This window comes from Gordionus sp. m RMFG-2023, chromosome 2 (assembly GCF_954871325.1).
Source record: "Gordionus sp. m RMFG-2023 chromosome 2, tfGorSpeb1-WG-v2, whole genome shotgun sequence".
Lineage (NCBI taxonomy): Eukaryota > Metazoa > Nematomorpha > Gordioida > Chordodea > Parachordodidae > Gordionus > Gordionus sp. m RMFG-2023.
In genome coordinates, this window is record NC_088776.1 from 50,066,334 (window position 1) to 50,083,104 (window position 16,771).

The following is a 16,771-nucleotide window of genomic DNA, read 5'->3' on the forward strand; positions in this document are numbered from 1 at the left end:
TGATCTAGCTAATTTATTTCTAATTTTAAAGTTTTGAATTCAACGTTTATACATGAGAAAACGGTAGGGAGGTAATTCACCAGGTCCTACTCTCGAATCTTACGACTAGCTACCTCCTTAGACATTTTCAAAATTTTTTAAACTAATGAAGTTTTTATGAAGTACATTTTATAATTTCTCTAATAAAGGCTAACAGAAATCTCCCTCTAAAATTAAATTCGAGCCACAAGCTTATAAACGATTTAAACGACCCAAACAATTTCGATTCCATTGGCCGAATTAGCAGACTACTAATCTCACCCGTTAATCATAACTCTTCTATCAACGATTCCCAAAATTGGAATTACCACAGGAAAAATATATCCCAAAACAATATGGTTAATAATATGCATTACAACTACCCCGCCGCCAGTAGACCTCTTTCCCTTCTCATGTCATCGCTCACGCACTACGCTACTTTAAACGATGTTAGCGATCATAGATTCGCACGCCATAATAATCACAAAACTTGCCCACTTAATAATAGTTTCGGCAACAATAGAAATCGAAATTTCAGTGGACAAATTTTAATGGTAATTTTATTCCATGGCATTTTTTTTACCCGAAATTTTTTGGCAGAAGGGGTGGGGGTTTTAGGAAGGTAAGCTTAAAAGGAAAATGAAGTAAAATATTGAAGTGTGCAAAATTAAGATTGTATGTCGATTATTATGGTGATCAAATAGTTTTCAGCCTCTTCCGCTCCCTAGTCCGTAAAATGATTTTGTCAAGTTGTCTGGCCAGGCCCTCGATAATTTTTTTATGAAGAAAAACGACATAAATTTTTCCAATTCTAAAGCTTAAAAAATGATTTTGGCCTTACCCACAAGTATTTTGCACAAATTTTTAGAATCAATTTCCTTTTCTTCCTTTATTATATCAATCATGATTTAATCGACTATATCGTAAATCATAATTTATTACTTATTTATAGAAACAATATATCTTTTTTTTTTAATTTTATTTTATTACAGACCCCTACTTCCCCACTATTAACCTGTTCTCCTAATCATTTGGGTGAAGTTTCACTTCCCAATCACTATAACGAAGTTTCCTTACCATCTCCATCAGTGCTTTCCACCTTTTCCGGTACAACAGCTGACAATTATAATCAAATCAATTTAGCAAAAAATGTGAAATCCAGGAATAAATATCTGGTATCCGGACCTGTACCCGAAGATCACTCATTTTATAGGAATAACGATCGAAATATCAATCATCTGAGTTTCGAAACCGCAAACTGTCAGCAGCTAAAGGCATCTTCCAATAGTTGCGGGAGCTTTAATAACGTCAATCACGGTGATAGTGCAATCAATTATAATAGCGGTAATAACGACGCATACGGGCCCAAATTTAATATAAATAGGCACAAGAGGGGACTCTTTAGAAAGAAGTTATCCATAGCTAATATGCTATCCTGGAGCAAGGTAATTCTTTTTTTTTGCATTTTACTAAAAAATAATCAAAATTTTGTATATCAAAAATTTGCGAAATATAATAATGGCACGAATTTTATTCTTATTACAAACGTTTTTTAAATATTCAAATTCGATACTATTTTATATTTTTATATATATATCAATATATATCGATTGGCAAAGATTGTGGACAAAATTTTGATACCAAATTTAGATTCTATATTAACTTGCATCTCTTAAATTTTTCTAAATAATATCATTTAATAATGGATTTCTTAATTAGGAGGCTATTCAACAACCAATGATCGAAACGGACGATAAAACCATAAAGAAAGAAGCTATAGAGATATTCAAAAAAATCCAAATGTATATGGGTGATAAAAGATGCAAGAAGCAAAGTCTGAACTCGGTAATTTATTCATTAAGAAAAAACACTAAACGATCAAAATACTACCCAACTTTATCGCTCTGGAAATAAAATCAGAGACTCGCCGGTACCACCTTTTTAGCCGTACCAACTATCGGTTTCAGAACATATCTGATTAAAAAAAGGAGATGGTATATAATCTGCTCTGCTTACAACCATTTCTTAGGGGAGATTAAGAGTTAAAACACCCAAATAGCGGGAAAGACATATATTCATAGTAGTGTTGTTAAACTGCTCGATTTGAACCGAATTTTATAAACAACTAACTCCATACTTTATATTTTTCTAGATAAAATATTGAGTTAACCGTTTTTAAAAATCAGCTCATATCGAGCCGTTTAACAAAATTAACAGTGTTCTGAATATTTATTTTTTTTAAAATCCAGTTTCTTGTACTAATAACCTTGTTAATTAGGCCATGCACCTTTTACAATAAATCATAAGATTTTAAACATGTAAATTAGTTGCTGGAAATTTTAAAATGGCTTCGGGTTCCCATAAATTTTAAAGGCGTCCTGAGTCATGTTCCTAGATTTGTACCTGTTCCAAACTCATCTTCTTCATCATTGGCATTTCCATTTCTAATCCCCTTTCTATAGTTTCCGCTCCCCACCCTTTTCATGTCAATATTTACCACTTTCACCCAGCTCATCTTTGGTCGCCCTCTGGATCTTGTTCCCTCCATTTCCTATCAACCCCATCTATTCAACCAATCATCCTTTCCCTTCAGTTCAACCAGTCTATTTATCCTCAAGACATCACCTATTGCTTCCATCTCAATCCGATTCTGCCAAATCATATTAAGAAAATAATGAGATCAGAAGGCGCGTACTAATTTAAAAAGAACAAATATAATAAAAAAAACTAAAACACTGAGCTATAAAAATTTCAAAAAATGAGTGGCCATATAAGTATAGATTATTAGATTTTAATCAGTCGAGAGTTATTAAATTTGTTTTTATATGTAAAATGAAATTATTATTAATTTTGCTAATTACCATATTTCCGAAATCGATAGCCCTTGAATTTTAAAAAAATTTTCATAAATTTTAGAATGTAAACCAATTTTTCATATATATATTTTTTTTAAAAATAAGTATGCGATTTTTTCTTCTAATTATTAAGCTGGCCCTGGACATAGTCAATAAAGGACTCAATTGCCGTCTTCTGCCATCCCCTTACCTAGGCATGGATACTGTCGCAGATATTTCTAGAGTTTCATTACCATCTCCCGAGACGCACCACCAACAGAATCAAAATACATTTGGATATGACGACCCCAACTCTACATCATCCTTAAACGACCAACCCATAATCGACGATGCCGAATACCATGTTGATAGTTACCCTAAAAAGGAGGGATTCGTCCCCGATATTGGATATGATCACGAAGAATGGAGAAGGCTTAACCCAGATAACTATCATATCCAACGGTTACCGAATAACTCTGGTAATTCGGATAGCAGTAATAAAGTGTCAAATTACCCTCTACTCAAAAATTCCCCACTGAAACTGCCCGAAAGATACTACCCGAACAGCTATCCCACCCTGAAACTTAATCTGAGAGACGAGATTCTCATGCAACTCTGCCGACAAACAACCGAAAACCCCGACCCATATTCTTCCCTCGTTAAAGGTTATAATTTTTTTTACACGATTTAAGACCCAAAATTGCATATAGAGGGGCCAACGGCCCGGGCCAAAAAGACTGAGATCGGACTAATTTTAAAAACGGTCTTTGGCTTAGTGCAATCGGTCTTCGTCCGGACCGGTATTAATTTTAATTTTCGATTTTTATTTTTTTTATATTAATAATACATAGTTTCTATTATATTTATAAAAATATATTTAATAAGATATTTATTTCATAATAATATTTAAATATTTTTGAAATCACTAATCTCTTTATTTATGAAACTAAATTTATTAGGATGTAATAATAAACGTGTCTTATTTTTTATTTTTTTCAAAATAAAATCGAAATGGCTTAAACATTTTCTCATAACTAATGGCCACCCTTTTTATAATCTTGATTCTTGACCCTGTTGTATTTGTCAGTTTGAATTGCCTCTAAAAGATGCTCAATAAAATTTACAAATTAAAGGATATTGTTTTATTTAAAATTTTTTATATATTTTATTGATATTTTGTTACAATTCTGAGAACGAGAGCCTGAACCTGTTGTCCAAGCGGAGCGAATATAAGTGGAGCGAAGGCTTACAATATTTTTCTGGCTAAATTGAGTTAACCGTTTTTTAAAAGGCTCAAATCGAGCCATTTAACACTACTAATTAATATATGGTGGCTTATAAAACAAAAAGCCCCATTTTCTATGGTATGATGACACATTGTTTTGATAGTAATTAATGTTGATTTTATCAGTCGGAGATCTTGCATGATGAGGACCCCCCCCCCCCTAAAGCAAATACTAGATACAAATCTTTTCATGACTGCTGATCCCTATTCCTCGTTTTGCAAAAGATAGGCATACGGCTATTGCATCATGTGAATGTTTTTTCTTTTGGTTCACTCAAACGAGATAAGATCCACCTAATCTGGAAAAAGGATTGTTCATCCTTTAAGAAAACACTACTACTACTGTATTTGTTTTTATTGCTTCTTCAATAAAGCATCTTGCTGCCTTGTTTGATAATTTTTCCATCGGATGAATGCTGAAGGGGCTCTTCGTTTATTAAATGTGCTACCAGAATCGTTATCACCTGATGTTTTCATGTTCATTCTTCTAATTGTTTCGCAAAACTACGAATGATTTCTCATAGTTAATATTTTGGGTTGTGCTTAGTTGTTCCTAACTGAAATTCTTTTTATACTAAAGAAATATTGACCTGCAATATTTAACGATACTTTCACTTCTATTAACTTATTTTCTGTTATGTTTTGAGCCCGGTACGCGGGTTGCACGAACGGAAGGGTAGAGGAGCTATCTACGACAGCCGATTGTCCGGAAAATTTGGGGGTGGGGACAAGGGAACCTGGTTTCATCAAAATTTTGATCATTCTTTGCCTGTCTAAAATATTATAAAAAGTATCTAATAGATATCGTCATAATAATATAATAATTATACATTATAATTTTCTATTCACTATTACCAATTTTTTTTGCCTATATATAACAAAATATTGCAAAGCAATGAATACACAAAAATAACATTATTGTTTGGGATATTTTTCTGTGATGGTATATAATTCGGGACGTAAACTAGAAGGGGATGCTGATAAGAAATAAAATTAAATAATAACATTATTGCTTATGTGAGTATTTTCTCATAATTTATACAATGGACAAAAAAATATTATTTCGAGTGCTGTTTAAATACCATACTTGGTTAAATAAAAGAAGAAGAAATGAATAGCTAGAAATATTATCGATATAAAAAAAACTAGGAATACTATATAAATAAAAGTTTTAGAACTGTTAAAAATAAATAAGTGAAATATAACAATCTTTAATATTTAGGATATCAAATAAAGTGGTTTGTCGTAGTCACACGACTTCAGTCACATCGTGTAGTAATTACAAATTCTTACATTACAAATAATGTTAAACAAATAACACGATTTAACGTAGGCCCAAAGCTTATAAACTAATGACTTAAGAAATAATTTTGATGAATCTGGAGAGCACTGGAAAACTAGTTAGAACTGAGTGCTAAAGCTAATTTTTTAGACATGATATGGTTTGTAATTTTGTTTTGCAACTTAGATACCAATATTTTCGACGAAATTTTAGAAACGTTACGGTACTCTCCCATTGTACCAATTGATGAAACAATTTATGAAACTGATTTGAATAACAGGGCAAATTGAAAAACGACCAATAACTGCGAATTGTTTTTCTTTACCCACTTGGGATAAGTCACAAGATTAACTTATTATCGCCAAAATCAACAGGTTCAACACTAGCGAAAATGATAACCAATATATACTAAGAATAATTGAGGGAATGCTTATAGATGCCATAACAAAATACAAACTATATTATGTCTATGACCTCATTCTCGCGCTCTGTTGGAACTAGTTTTCCTATGTTTTCCCGATTCACCAAAGCCTCGTGTTCAAATTAAATTTGTGGTATTTGTCTGACTTTTGGTAAAGTATTGTTTTTACTACATTATGTTGCTCTATCATGAGATTGCAACAAGACTCATTATTGATATCTTAGATACTAAAGAAAAGAAATTTATAGAAGTCGAAATATCGTTAAATAGGAAGGCAAGCTTGGATTTCTTCAGTATAAAAAATGTTAGTTAGAAACAAACTCGGCGTTATTTTAGTTAGAAACAAACTCGGCGTTATTTGCAGCCTGTCCTAGTGGTGGGTGTTTAGATAAAGAAAAAGTTTTTATTAAATAGATTCAATATAATGACAAAATTAGGGATTGTATGCAGCATCTTAACTGGGTATAATGATCTAAATGTTTTGGTCACCTTGGTTGAATAGCATGGTGGATGAATGTGGAAAAAGGCTTGTGGGAGGTAACATAAAATGAGGAAATTAAAGAGGAATAAAGACATTATGGAGGTGCCTATGATGGATAACTGCCAGAAGATTTTTAAAGGAACTTTCCATCTTGATTTAGATAATGTGATAAACTATATTCATAATAATTGGACTATCCATGGAACGGGTTTATTTATTTGTTAATTTATTTAGAATTATATTTAATATATCATTAGATATTCTCGAAGATGACCCCTCTTGAGAATATACAGATGTGTCCGACTTTCAAGCTCAAATATTTTAGCTGCCGCCCATACTGTGGTTCATGAAGTCTTTGGATCTTCCATGTATTCGGATAAGAAATCCCCCTCATACAATTATAAATGGCCTTATAATTTTCTCGAATCATCTCATCCCGGTTAAATGAAACTTTGATATCTCTAAAAGAGATAACAATTTTTTCTTTTCTTTAGCCAACTGACCGGATTTATTCTTTCAATTAATCCAAATATACATTCTACATTTGTCTTCTATTTTATTTACGCCACCAAATACCATTATTTTTACAGAATTTATCTTCTCATATTATCATGTATCATTTTATCCCCATTACATTATATTATCCGACAATTGGACAAATTTTCTTTATGAGTTATACAAGGACATATATCCTATTCTTTATTTTAATTGCTTTTATATAATTTAAGTCCTTTCGACTCTTAGTTCCACATTAATGGCATCTTGAGGTAGTCCTATAAAATATGTTAACAGAATATTCACATTTTAAATAGATATTATATTTTCCTCCAACTTTTTGGTATATACCCTTTTTAATTTAATATTTTTTTCTAATCAAAATTGAAGATATCTATATAATTTTTTATTAAATTATTGACGTACAGAAACTGCTGGTCTTTTGCTCTTATTACCTATAAAATGTGTTATATTTACAAACTAACCCCAACTCGTTCGGTTTGGAGCCGATTTTCAAAAACTGAAACAGAACCCATTTTAAAAACTGAACCATGGACATGAACCACATATAAAGTATATAGAATAATAATTCTATATTCATTAAGATTTAATCGTACCATTTTTTTCTTTAATTGTTAAAAACTCACCTGCTTTAGAAAATAATTGTTCACAAGAAACTGTTGCCTTAATTGATAAATAATCTAGCTAGCCAATAAAGATAGACAAGGGGGCCTATTTAGTACAAGTAATATTAATTTTTGTTACGCTCTATGATATATTTCTATATAGTATATTGTATAGCAAAGGTTGGTGCAGCCCCGGACGGGGCCAGGCAAAAATATTTTCGGAGCGGGCCCGGCCAAAGTTTTGAAAATGTTTTTAAAACTGGGGATTATACAAACTTAGTTTATTTTCATAAAAAGATACTAGGGACCGGTCCGGGCCAAAAAAAATCTATGGAAAATTTACGTGCTGCTTTGGGCAACGTCGATATCTATAGTTGTTATAGCATATTCATAATATTAATTTAAATCGAATATGCCTTGTTGACGTATTGACTTGAAAAAAATTTTGACAATGAATGCTCTATTTTGTCAGGTGAGATTTTGAAAGGATTTAACCATTTCATTTTATTGTTAGATTTAACGTCATCAATGATATCTAGTAATAAGAGTATATATAAATGCAATTTTAAAAAATCGTACCAACTAGTTTTGTGTACGCGAATAAAATTTGAAATGTCATTGAAATTTTTTTGTGATATTAGTTATATTTATTTGATAATTATAGAAAGATAATATATAATTTTTCTATCGGTCTAAACCGAACCTTAAAACGGATTATAAAGACCAAACCACTACGGTTCGGTCAAACCTGAGAAAATCGGATCATTAAGATAATACTTTCGGTTTAAACCGAACCTTGGAACGGATTATAAAGGATAAAGATATAATCGACACTGTCGAAAAAACCCTACCACCACTTTTTATTCAATTAAAAAGAACCTAGAAATAGCAAAAACTATAGGTCAGGATAAAATATTTGTGGTTCCTATAAAAACTGGTCCGGTTTTCGGTGAGGTCTTTATTATGATAGCGGTACAAAATTTTTATTCCGATCAGGTTTTTGACCACTAATTATATCATGAAAGTTTAATTTTAAATTGCTTTATTACAATTTCGTTTTAACAAATTTTATCTTAAAATTTCAACAAAAAAAGGTTGGGAATTGATGGCTCTTTGTCTCACCTTTTTCGGGCCAAGCCCCGGATTCGATTCTTACCTTCGTAATTTTTGCTTGCAACATTCCGATCCCGTTTTTGATCCCTTGGCTTTGACTCGCACTCCCGTTAGCACGTTCGCAGATCATTGCCTCAAGTTGTTGGAACGTCGTTGTAGGGAGAGAGACAAGTTGGAAAGCGACGGTTTACAATTGATTTTTTTGAAGGACTTTAAATCAATTTTGAGAAATATTAATAGATTGGAAGATAATTTTCCATTCGTTTTGGCGCGCACTTTATTATTATTCTTTGACTCTCCTTTCCCCTCACCACTTATGGGTGAGGGATAAAAATAAAAAATCCATGAAGCAAGAAAAAAAACATGAGGATTTATTTTTTGAAATATGCAAATAATGAGGGGAAAAAAGAGATTTGGAAAAAATAAAATAAGAAGAGTTTAAAAAACATTCTTAAACGAATAAACTTTTAGGTTTAGAAGTCAGGATGACTCGTCCGATCGCTCACTCCGACCCGGAACGCATAAATAATATCAGCTTCGAAGAAAATAACGATTTCACGAGGAATTTCAATGCCAACCATTCTAAATTCAAAAATTCCCGGGCTTTCTCTAACAAAGAAAGTGTTTTGATGGCCATGAAAATAGCCTCTAATCAAAATAAGATACTCACGCTGGACGACATACAGAAGGCTAAGGTGGGAATCTTTAAAATGCTTCTTTTTAAAAAAAAAATTATTCGTTTTTAGTTTTAATGTACTTAAAATTAATAACATTTTAAAATTTTTTTGATGACCATCCTTTTCAACATGTGAATTTTTTTAAAAAGTGCAGGGTGTCGAACCGATAGGTATAATGGTTTAGTTTCATTCCGGAATGTTCTGATTAATTAATCCATATCGGTTCATTCCTGGTTTTATATATTTTCAATTTTTTAAAAATTATTTATACTATTTAGCTTGCCCAATTATAATCTAATAAAAATATTTAAAAAAATAAAAACAAAAATTAATGAAAATAAGTTTGGATTTCTTTATTTTATGATTAAAACATGTGTAAAAATAACAAATTAAGTAATATAAAATACATATAATTTTGTACTAAATTTTTTAAAAATATTTTGAATTGTGCCGATTATTTAAGATAAATAAATATAATTTCAATAACCATTATGAAATAACGGCTCGGTTCTCTCCTTAAAATTTTCTTATAACGGTTTATTTCGGTTCCGCGATTCGACATCCTTGTTAAAAGTTAAACCAAAAATCAGCATTTATAATAATTAATTTATACATCTTCATCGCTATCTCGATTGCATACATTTGAATAACACAAAATAAGTTCCAAATTATTCTAATAAAGCTTGGATTATGATAGGTTTCTAAACTAAAATTAAGGGATAAAAACCCTCATTTTTTACATCCCCTGGTTCTAACTCCAAGTTAGAACCCTATACCACGTATGAAATACCGAATCATTATGCGCTTACATATGAGTAATATCGATTATAATCAGAAAAAGGCACCCCCTATTCATGATTTTTATTAAAGATTTAAAAATTTGTGCTAAATCCAATAATTATATCTTTTTTTCAAAAATAAAACTGTTGACACCAGATGTCCATATTTTTGCCATCTATGTTCGGTAATACACTAGAAGAAATACTAGATCTTCAAGTGGATAAGTGTCCAGATCTTAAACTGCCATGGGTTCAAATTACTCTTTCCACAGAAATACTTAGACTCAATGGTCATCAGTTGGAAGGGATTTTCAGGTATTCAATGAATTGAATAATTTGTTTGGTATATAAAGGATTATTATTAATTTATCAATTCGATTTAATATTGTAAAATTTCCCATAAATATAATAAAATTTATTATATGTGGTTGCCCAAATAAATTATCGTAACTTTGAGACTTTATAACAGCTTAACCTATCTAACTATTTATCCAAAATTTAGACACATAATGAAGGATACCAGAATAATTTTATTTAAATTAAATATAACAAAAAAATGTAAAGGGAGATTTAAATTAGCATTTCTTCTAAGATTGCACAATTTTTTTGCACAGGAATGTATGCTAAGAATATATTACTTATCAATTCTTTGGAATGTTGATTGATACAGTATCTCTTGAGAAAGATCTTTGAACGGCTCACAGATTACAATTTTGAGTGGAATTCACGAACAAACGTTTAGTATTCCACTACTTTTCTTCATACCGGATTTACGAGATCTTTGAATATCATTTATTTAATAGGTTTAGTAAAAATCGTCTACTCTTTTCAGAGTAAATGGAGATTTAAATAAAAAATTTAATAGCTTATTTCTATATAAGACATTTTCAAAATTTAATATAATTTTACAATCACAAAACTAATTTTCTATATGATATTTTGTGTAAATTGACAGAGAGATTAAGCTTTTTAGTAGTAGTAATTTTCAAAGCATTTTAGTAAAATATATATTTTATCTTGAACGAAAGGATACCGGGGGACATTGATGAAGTGAATTCGCTCAAATCCAAAATGGATCAATGGATAGTACCGCCGCATGTCACGGATCCTCACATTCACGCCTCGCTACTCAAATTATGGTTCGGATATATAATAAAGATTTTAAAATTTAAACTTAGCGGGCTCTTAAAACCAATCCGAAGACCATAATATATACAATTCATTTCTTTATTTAACTATACCGTCTGTTTTTGTCATTTTTCTATAGGTACAGAGAGCTCTATGAACCTTTGATACCTGCCCATTTTTACCAAGAATGCATAGAAAACAATTCCGATCCTCAAAAAGCTATCGAGATAACCCAGCGGCTTCCCAGAATAAATAAATCTGTCTTGGCATATTTAGTTAAATTTTTGCAGGTAATTTATCACCCTTTTCAAATATTTATACAATATAATTTTGAATCGATGCCCTCTTATTCAATTGATATCCGCCAGGAACCCGGATCCGGAATAAACTGCTAAACCTTTATAAATATATGAACCATAACTGAACCGATATAATATTTTGTTGGAATAAAAAGAACCTTTATAAATGAGGTTAAATCGGTTTCAACCAAAATAAAATAAATAATTTTACAATTTTTTGTTGTGCTATTTACATTATTTACTATATCAGCATCGTTTTAAGGTATCAATCCATTTTATAATTATTAAATTATCAAAACATTTGTTAAAACATTTGTTTAATATCCATAGAAAGTATGTATTAATTTTTTCACTATGACTTAAATTGATTCACAATATTTTAACTGCTTCTTATAGTATTAGAGGCATATTCCTATTTTTTTTCTTATTTTTAAAAATATTAACTAATGAAATTTATAATATAACCTTCAAAATTATGGGCTTTCACCTATATTTTTACATTTATTTTACCTTATCTCTTTATATTTTTAACATTCATTCTATTTTTTTTCAAAAAGGCATTATTTAATTGCTCACCAAAATTTATGCTTCCGGAAGTAAATATTATATTTGAAAAATAATTTATTCTAGATCTTTGCCTCACCCGCCAATTCTCTTCTCAACAAAATGGACTCTTCCAACCTTGCCACCGTTATGGCTCCTAACCTGCTTAAATGTCCTGCCAGTCAAATTCACCTTATCTACCAAAACGCCCGGAAAGAAATGTCATACGTCAAATGCCTTATCGACCATTGGAACCTTCCCGACACGGACTTCCTTCAGCTCGACATATCCCAAATCAATGGAATCCATGAGGACTATTTGATGGGAAAAGGTGAAAATGGATCTGGCGGAAATATGGGAAATTGTGAGGATCAGTTTAGCGAAACTGGTAACTTCGTAATTAATGGGAAAAACACTGGGGCACCGATAGATAGCCGATCTTTAGAATACGATCATTATTTTTGATTTTTTTTCAAGAAGTGCTGACTGTCAAGATTTCAATGAAAATTTTAATATTCTCTAGATGATGGATATATTGTATTATACATTGAAATCCCCCCTCCCATATAATATAACAGAAATGATAAAATCGTATATATAACATATACTGTATCTTATTTTCTGGCTTAATTCTCGCTGAAATCATGTATTTAAATTCACATCCACACTATTATATATTATTATGTATTCGAATTCTGTTATAAAATTCTATTTTTTGTGCAATAATTATTATATTTTTTATATATATAAAATATGAAGCATTATAATATTTTTTGAAAAAGCCATTCTAAAAATTTTAAGTATTCATTTTATAAATATAATATTTTACCCCTTTCCCTTGATTAAGTCAAATTTTGATTAATTTAAAAAGCTTAATTTTTGTTGCAAATTATATTCGTCTCTTGGTTATAGAAGGGGTCTTCTTGAGTCATAAATATATAATTAACCTTTTGAATATGCTTTTATTCTTTCTTTTTTTTATGAAAAATTTATATATTTTTTTAAAGAATAACATATTTTATTATTATTTTAAATTAATGTATAAATTATGAAACGGCCATTACAAACTCCATAGCATACTTTTTTTATATAGTATAAATAAATATTTTATTATAATATTTTTTATTAAAAAATATAATTTATATTTGTATGCCCTTTTGTACCCATATGTTTTTTGTACAAGATTTACCTAGAAAAGAAATGCCAAATAATATTAAAAATATTGAAGCGATTTCTTGTTTGAACATTAAAGGTTTTGTATTAGAATAACCATAATAAAAAAAATTATTAGAACTAGTTTTTAATCATATAAATAAAATTGGAAAGGACCACATCTACATGTAAATTTAGTAAAGCCAATCCATTCAGTCTATTTTCTAAACTACATTATAAATAGGCCTTATTTTCTCAAATGACTATTGTTAAAATAAATGGTAATTTTAATATATTTGAAAAAATCTCTAAAATTAATTGACCCTCAAATACTATATCCTATGAATAAAATTAGACTAGATATTTAATTTTTTTTTCAATATCAAACATTTAATATATATATATTCAGAAGGATCGCGATTTAAAAATATTAGTTAGAGCCATTTGATAAATCACAAATATGTCATAATTTTGAGTCAATATATCTTAAAGAGGGATAAAGATTTTACAATAATTCGCAATTGTGTCAACAGTAATATTGGAACGATACTCCGTAAATGTCATAGTTATCTAATTGGCTCAATATACAAGCCCTTACCATAGATAATCCTTCAATAATTGAGATAGGAGTTAATTTACTACTACTCTATTCACTTGAGTAATATTTTCAAAAAAACCCTAGGCTCAGTTGACAGTTTACGGCTATAAGTAGGTTGCCCCGTTATCAGCAAATTTCATGGTCTTTACCAAATCAACAATTGTTTTGAAAAATTGACAATTTAATCATTTATTATACATTTCAATGGAAAAAAAGGCTGTCTTCAATAATTTAAAATAAAATATAGCCTTTTTGAAATAAGGATATGGCCATAAGTGATACTTTGCAATTCATGAAAATGTTTTATCTTAAAAAATATTTGCATATTTTGGGAACCTGAAGGGGGGGGGGAGTGGTTCTTTGTTTGGCTGAGTTTTTGTTGTACATCGATTTCTTTTTATAATATTAAATAAATTAAACTTGAGAGATTTAGTATATTATTTTAAACATGAAATGTCATAACTTATGAAGATGGGCAGGTTATCATGATAAATAAGCAGGGACTTTTATCACGGGGGTGGGGGTAGGGCATGACGTAAAATCTTTATTATGGAGGAGGTAGGTATTTACGAAGACGCTACTGTTATGTTATTTAAATAAAATTGGCGGGGGGTAGAAGGTAATTTTGATTGGATGCCATTTTTTTGCCAATTGTGTGGTGAAGTATAAAATTCAAAGGAGGTGGGTAGTTAAATTTTTGAGCGGGGATTATCATTAGCTGGGAGGGGGTTTATAGAAGTCCTTGTGAATATATACGCTTCCACGCATCTTTTATTAGAATAATTATTTGTTTAAAATATCTCTTTTTATATCAAAAATTTTTATCGGTACTTCTTTCAACAATTTTCTTTTAAGAGCTCTTTTTTTAAAATCATAAACTTTTTCAAACGTTATGGATGATTTCAACATTAAATAATATTTTTAAAAAATTCTTGAAAATATTTATTATATAATTAAGTGGCAGTATAAAAACCATTACTATAATAAAATATCTCTTTGCTAATAAACAAAATAATCATAAATTTTTATAATTGTTATGATATCTTTTATAAAAAATTTTTCGGCAATCGCATTAAATAAATTAATGAATTCAAGGGGGTTATTCTCTAATGCGAATATCTCTGTTTATGAACTTAAATTCAGCAACACTTATAGTTACGTATTAATGAAAGGATATCGTAAATTTTGTGTTTAAAAATATTAATCCTTAAATTATTAATACAATATTATATTTTTAAATTTCATAATTAGGTTTTAATTACAATGAGCTTTTTTTCTGATTGCCACTGACATATTTGTTCGCTCAATACATCTTGCTTGAAAATTATTGGATACTTATTAAATAATTGGTAAAAATGAACTATTTGTATCAATTATTTTTTAATTTTTAGGTTTTATGTTTAGTATAATTAAAATATATTCGCAAATAGTTTTCAATTCCGTTCAATAAACCAATCTGTGAGATTTTAAAATTAAATTTATAGTTTGCAAAAAAATGCACATTCATTTTTGAAGTTCAACTTATCTAATAAAATGTAAATATACTTATAATTAGATGAGCTTATCTCATGCCTATAGGTAGATGCAAGCTTCGTGGGCTAGGTAGTCAGAAACATTTTTCCGAATTGGGTAAGTAAGTCTAAGGCGTTTTCCAAGGGTCTTATTAACACAACTTATTGTAGGAAAATTAATATTTCAACAATTTTTTAATCAAATTAATTTTAAAAAATGGTTTATAATCCCGATCGATTCGAGGTATCACCTAAAAGTTCAAGTTAAAATTAAATTTTATGAGGGCAATATGTCTACTAGGAAGCACGAGTGAAATTTTAATTATACTGTTTAATCCTGAAATAATAAGAACAACTAGCTTTTCCCCATTGAATAAAGATAGGCGTAGCAACTTAATGGAGTAATTGTTCAAATTCAATTTATTCGAGATTATCGAAATAATTTCTGTGTTTTATGTCTGAGTTTACATTACTTTTTTACAATTATGAGGGATATATAAATTATTTTTTTACCCCCAATTAATGAGGATTAAATACTATCTTTAGATATTTCATCATTGATTTTGGTTGAAATTTATCAGCCACTGGTATATCGGTTAAAATTGGGCATTTTAATATGGGGAGAAAATTATTTTTTTTAATATAAATAAAGATATTACAATTTATCTATTAAAAAAAACAAATTATGATATTATGATACAATGATTCTCTATTTCTTAAAAAAAAGAGATTAACATTTTTTGTCAACAGGTTCTATTTGATCAAAAATTTTGGTCCTAACGAGTAGCAAATTTAACAAGTTTTACTTCTATCTATTTATTTTTTTCCCCAAACGTAAAAAGCGAGAAAAAAAAAGATAAAAAAATATTGAATATTATTTTAAAGAAATTTTTAAATATTAAATTTTTTAAACTAATTTCCCTAAAAAAGATAAAAAATTTAATTTTTTAAACTAATTTTCCTAAAAAAGATAAAAAATTTAATTTTTTAAACTAATTTTCACAAAGAAAATAATTAAAAATTAGCTGATAATATTTTTACAATTGTCATCTAATTTTAAGTTTTTTTTAAAATAAAGGCGTCAAATTCAGAGCCATTAGATCAGAACTATTATTTTTTAATATAATTATGGTTGATTTTTGGCTACTTGAAGTTGTAGTCAGGTCTAACTTTAGTTTTTATAAAATGACCATTTTTTACATTTTTATTTTTATAAATTTATCATAATATAATAATAGTTTTTTTTGGTATTATGTTTAATAAAAAAAAATTTATCAACAAAATTATGTGAGTTAAGATAAATAATTTTTATAAAAATATTGGTAAATTTTTTAAAACGATTGTCATAATGAAAAATTTGCAGCAAAATATTGGTAGATTATAGTAGTAAATAGCAACAAAAAAATAGATTACAAAACAAAAAAAACTGTTTTATGATTCTTACTTCTACTTATCTCATGTTTTTAAACAAAATTCAGAAAGAAAAAAAATTAACTAAATAGAAAGCATAAAGTTAGTTTTACCTTTTT

The 16,771-nt window shown here is 29.1% G+C and overlaps 1 protein-coding gene across 3 annotated transcripts in view; it reads left to right on the forward strand.

Annotated features, from left to right (window-relative positions):
• Positions 1-12,639, forward strand: part of LOC135925021 (uncharacterized) — a 35,394-nt gene extending 22,755 nt beyond the window's left edge. For all 3 annotated transcript variants that reach the window (XM_065460154.1, XM_065460155.1, XM_065460156.1), the window contains 10 exons: positions 189-572; positions 1,011-1,463; positions 1,738-1,863; positions 3,007-3,517; positions 8,537-8,740; positions 9,027-9,250; positions 10,169-10,326; positions 11,040-11,150; positions 11,279-11,429; positions 12,069-12,639. In XM_065460154.1, coding sequence (XP_065316226.1) covers positions 189-572; positions 1,011-1,463; positions 1,738-1,863; positions 3,007-3,517; positions 8,537-8,740; positions 9,027-9,250; positions 10,169-10,326; positions 11,040-11,150; positions 11,279-11,429; positions 12,069-12,446 — 2,700 coding nt within the window. In that variant the 3' untranslated portion in view covers positions 12,447-12,639. The remainder of the gene's footprint in view (positions 1-188; positions 573-1,010; positions 1,464-1,737; positions 1,864-3,006; positions 3,518-8,536; positions 8,741-9,026; positions 9,251-10,168; positions 10,327-11,039; positions 11,151-11,278; positions 11,430-12,068) is intronic.
• The last annotated feature ends 4,132 nt before the right edge of the window (positions 12,640-16,771 follow it).